Source organism: Pyrus communis, chromosome 1, assembly GCF_963583255.1.
Source record: "Pyrus communis chromosome 1, drPyrComm1.1, whole genome shotgun sequence".
NCBI lineage: Eukaryota > Viridiplantae > Streptophyta > Magnoliopsida > Rosales > Rosaceae > Pyrus > Pyrus communis.
Genome location: NC_084803.1, coordinates 41,462,127 through 41,466,624, shown reverse-complemented (window position 1 = coordinate 41,466,624; position 4,498 = coordinate 41,462,127). Strand labels below are relative to the sequence as shown.

At 36.5% G+C, this 4,498-nt stretch overlaps 1 protein-coding gene across 1 annotated transcript; it reads right to left on the bottom strand.

Moving 5' to 3' along the window:
• Nucleotides 1-809: 809 nt before the first annotated feature.
• Nucleotides 810-3,306, bottom strand: LOC137728067 (probable WRKY transcription factor 9). The gene is made up of 5 exons (XM_068466957.1): nucleotides 3,016-3,306; nucleotides 2,731-2,868; nucleotides 2,186-2,587; nucleotides 1,915-2,028; nucleotides 810-1,616 (listed from the first exon to the last, which is right to left on the bottom strand). The coding sequence occupies exons 1-5, from the start codon at nucleotides 3,304-3,306 to the stop codon at nucleotides 810-812; spliced, it is 1,752 nt and encodes a 583-aa protein (XP_068323058.1).
• Nucleotides 3,307-4,498: the final 1,192 nt, after the last annotated feature.

Sequence of the window (4,498 nt, the reverse complement as noted above, 5' to 3'; positions counted from 1 at the left end):
CCTGGCTTTTAGTCTTGTGCTCGCCTCATAGATTATTGGCATGTTATACCAGAACATGTAGTGTAAGTTCTCCCCTTCAATAAAATTGGCATACGTACATAGAGAACTTCACTACATGGTTGGCAATGTCCCCTTCCAAAAAAAGTTCATTTTAAGAAGATAAATGGACAATGATGCGAATGACAACAATTTGGATCAAGGACGGATGTGCATTTTCATTCCCAGAACTTCGAAAACGGTCCATGCTCGTAACCAACTAGTTAACCATCAAGCATTCCCAATAACCATACGGCAGTGGGTCTGTTGTCCCCTAATGGTGTTTCTTCTATTTTTTTTGACACATGTAATGTGTTATACCACTTAACTCTAATTTAAGTTGAGATTAACATGTCAAAAAATAAAAGAAGAGACATAGAGTAGACACCATTTTAGAGGATAGTAGATCTTGGGCCTAACCATACTCCCCATGTAATGAATTCCCAAACCTTTAACAGGTTTATCTATTTTCATAAATACAAAATTATTTTGTAATCATTAGTGAAAAAAAAAATTAGTCAGCTGATGTCACGCAACATAATTAATTAAAAACTACAATTAGAAAAATAATATGATGAGAATAATTGCATTCACAAAAATTCATTACATAGTATAACCAAGTGAATGGAAGCAAATGTAGAAAGATAATGGTACATATATAGTTTATGTGATACTATATTTTCTTTTTGCACAAATGGATTATTAATTAAGAAATCTTACATACACTATTTAAAAGAAGAAAAAAAAAAGGGGAGAAAACATTAAGAAGATAATTATTCTAAGGTGTTTTTGCGAATGAGCTTGCCATTGGATGAGAGGGATTGTTGATCAACGGCCCAATTGTTGCTAGTAGATGCGCTACCATTGTTGTCTTCATGATCTCTTGGGGCAAAAGCAGTCAGCGCAGGATGACTAGTTGTTGCATGGTTATCTGTATTAATGAGGGATGTGATAGCAGCTGCAACAGCAACCCTAAATTTAGGATCTGAAGCAATGGCACTTACATTTTCAGCCAACAACGACATATTTTCTTCCCCTGATCTCCAGTTACCTTTCTGATCGTCCGCTAGTACCATGCCGGATGATCTACTGCCGTTAGCCAAAAGACGGTTGGTGAGACTATTACTGGTATGATAGTTTGCAGATCTGCTGCTAATATTGCTCATCATCCAATTACTACCAAAACCTGGTGGTGCAGATGATGAGGAGCTACCCATGGCCATGGGAATATTTTGGGGTTGGGATGTAGTAGTATCATAAAAGTTGTTTGTGAGGTCAAGAACAAGTCCTTTGGAAGGGTCGTGAGGATTGATGATTCGATAGTTTGACGAGGAATGAGATGAAGGGTTCAGGTTCAACATATTAGGAGGGGTATTACTATTGTAGTACGGGAGGGATGCTGGGGTGTACTTAGAGGGTGTGCCATCTACTAAATGATGGTTACTTGAATCTAGTAACATGCGGGAAGCTGCTGCAGAAGCTGTTGAAGCCATGGCTGTTGCACCCACTGGAAGAGGATGGTTGTGTGTTCCTTCATAAGTTGTTATAAGTATGGACATGTCCTCTTGGCATCTTTGAACCTACAATTATACCATCCAAAACATTTATAAAAATAAAGTACAACTGAAAAACTTGAAGTTTAAATAACAGTTTCCAAAGAAAAATTAACAAAAGAAATTGAACTTTAATCGAACGATGTTTTGTAATATAATTACGTCGACGCATTAAAAAAGTGTACCTATTTTTTGTAATATATATGTGTGTGTGTGTGGGGTGGTGGTTAGTTTACACCACCCTTTAAAAACAAACAAAAGGTATACTCTTTAATGGAACGATATTTTTGTAATGTAATTAGGTCAACACATTAAAAAAGAATACCTGTTTTCTGACTGGGCATCCCACGGCTACTGTGCAACGATAATAGGCCCGTGGGCAAGGGTTTCCTTTCGAAATTTTCTGCCCATATTTCCTCCATTGGCACCCATCATTCATCTGAGATATATAGCTTATTAAACGATATAGGTGGTTAATATTTACTCTTACTTGCCATGCTGTATGCACGAATTTAAACCCTACGTACATATATGTATATGTATATATGAGTTGTTAAGAAACTAACTAGTGCTTGCAAATGGAACGAATTACTCACCGTGGCATATTCACATCTTGCCCTAACCGAAACCCTAGCTTTCCGATTGGGATGGGGGGCACCATGGCTCGTAATTCCGGCCAATTCGGTCCGCTGTAACTTGTTTTGCAGTTGCACTGATGATGATGTAAGACCACCAGTTCTCGTCAATCCTTCCTTGTTATTGATCTCTTCTTTATCATCATCTTCTTCTTCTCTTCCCCTTAATTGATTGGCAGTAGTAGCAGAGTTGGTTTGTAACCTCAGTGACAACCCTAGTTGACTCTCTTCATCGGTAACTTCATCACGTTTTGGTGACGGTACTGGAGATCTATGGCTGATATCTAACATCTTGGAACTCATCTTGGGTCCTCGAGTTGCATTGGGATCGTTACCATCAAGTGAGAGAAAGGTTTGAGGATCCTAAATTAATCAATGAAATACATGAAAATTAACAATATTATTGTGGAAATACAAGACATACAACTCGAGCAATTAAAAAAATAATTGTAATTATGATCATCCAATTAATAACAAAATTAAAATGGATTAAGCTAATTAAGTACCTTGTTTTGGTTACTTTGGTGGATAACTGTAAATTTCATTTGAAGATCGTAATAATCCTTCATCGTTTGCTCCACGACCTTCCTCAAAGCCTTGTTTTCTTCTTTCATACGGCTCATCTCCATTTGTAAAACGCTTAACTAGTAAAACATTACATGTAATTAAGATTGTAATTTAATTAGTTAATTAATTGGAATATATATTATCAGAAACACCTATTTATAATCAAACTACAAAACTTCTAATTTACCAAAAAATAAAAATCTACAAAACTTCTCTACTGGTACCTCCTGATCCGTCTTCATATTATTCTCCTGCAACGATGTTTCGACTACTGAGGCATCATGGTCTTCCTCTTCACCGGCACCGGCTTCCGCTGTTTTTAGCTTGTTATTCTGCACTCTTGGTTCTAGCTCACCCTCTTTTTCTTCTGCTCCTGCTTCTTCAACACCATCGTCGACGCGATGATCATCTTCATCTTCCTCGTCGTCTACGCCTTCTTCTCGTTTTTCTTCTTTAGCATCAATTTGGAGTGAGAGATCAATATCCAAGTCTTTCTCCTGCTCTCTCGTCTCCATTGAAGTAAGACAAAGTTGCAGAATCTCTTCCCCTCTCTCTCTCTCTCTCTCTCTATCTTTCTATATATTTCTCTCTCTATTTTAAGAGTAATGTTATTCATACTATGTTTTGCATCACATTTTCATACCACCTTAGGTGGCATGTGACGTGGACAGCCTTGAATTAATCAGATTTTTGAATTTGGTTCATTATTTAATAAACTAATAATTAAGAAAAATTAGTAAATTAAATGATGATTATGGTATACGAAAAGTCTTTCTCCTTCATTTTCTTGGGTTTTGCAAATTTTTCAAATGATATGGTTGTCCACATCAGATGCCACCTAGGATAATATAGAAATATGATATGAATAACATTACTTCTATTTTAATGCTGCTTTTTAGGTACCGAAGTCAATTATCCCATCTCAAAGACTTATGATTAGGCAAACAAGGACGCATCTAAGCTTTGACTTTAATTGGGCCCTTAATTAACTTGCATATATTAATCAAAGACTAGAAGAATTGCATTTACATTTTAATACTACGACCGACTTGGACACACCACGCCACGCATATAAAAATGGATAGGCGCGAACGCGATAGGCGCTCATCAAGGTGCAATGCCGACTCAAACCTTCCCCATGCAAGTCTCAACTATACTCTTTCCTTAGGGCCCGGCTTCATTGCTACATTGTGCTACGCGCGTTTTATTCATTAAATTTACTTTTTCCAATTGTTAAGTCTTCTATTTTTAATCTTATCTATCCATTTTCTATATCACTCGGTGCTACATATCACTGAGAAAATAGCTTTCTGTTTATGAATAACAATTCGTGATTTTTTTCCCCTTAAAACCAAAACAAAAACATTAGGTTAATTGGCCTTCTCAGTGGCCTGTTATATTAATATTCCAGGGCAAAGCCATCTCCTAGCTAGAATATGAGTTTAGTTTAGTTAGCTCGCCCTACGCAAGTGTTCTATATTTTATTTTATTTTCATAATCCGCCTGCAGCACAAAACTTAAATTAAATGAGCTGCAATAGTAGAGCACTTTGTGCAAAAGTAGCGCACTTGCAGCGGTCCCACATCGGTCATTTTATAAAACAAATAACAATTTATATTAAATGGTTCTACTTCTAATTGCATAGAAGTATTTTGTAATAAAACTTAACACTTAACAATAAGTGATTAGGTTGGAACAAGATCAGTG

Bases quoted from the DNA above. Each gene is read 5' to 3' on its own strand.
- LOC137728067 (XM_068466957.1), bottom strand. From the start codon at position 3,306: ATGGAGACGAGAGAGCAGGAGAAAGACTTGGATATTGATCTCTCACTC. The intron at 2,869-3,015 runs GTACCAGTAGAG...ATGTTTTACTAG, and splicing joins ATATGAAGACGGATCAGGAG to TTAAGCGTTTTACAAATGGA. The intron at 2,029-2,185 runs GTGAGTAATTCG...TATATATCTCAG, and splicing joins CAAGATGTGAATATGCCACG to ATGAATGATGGGTGCCAATG.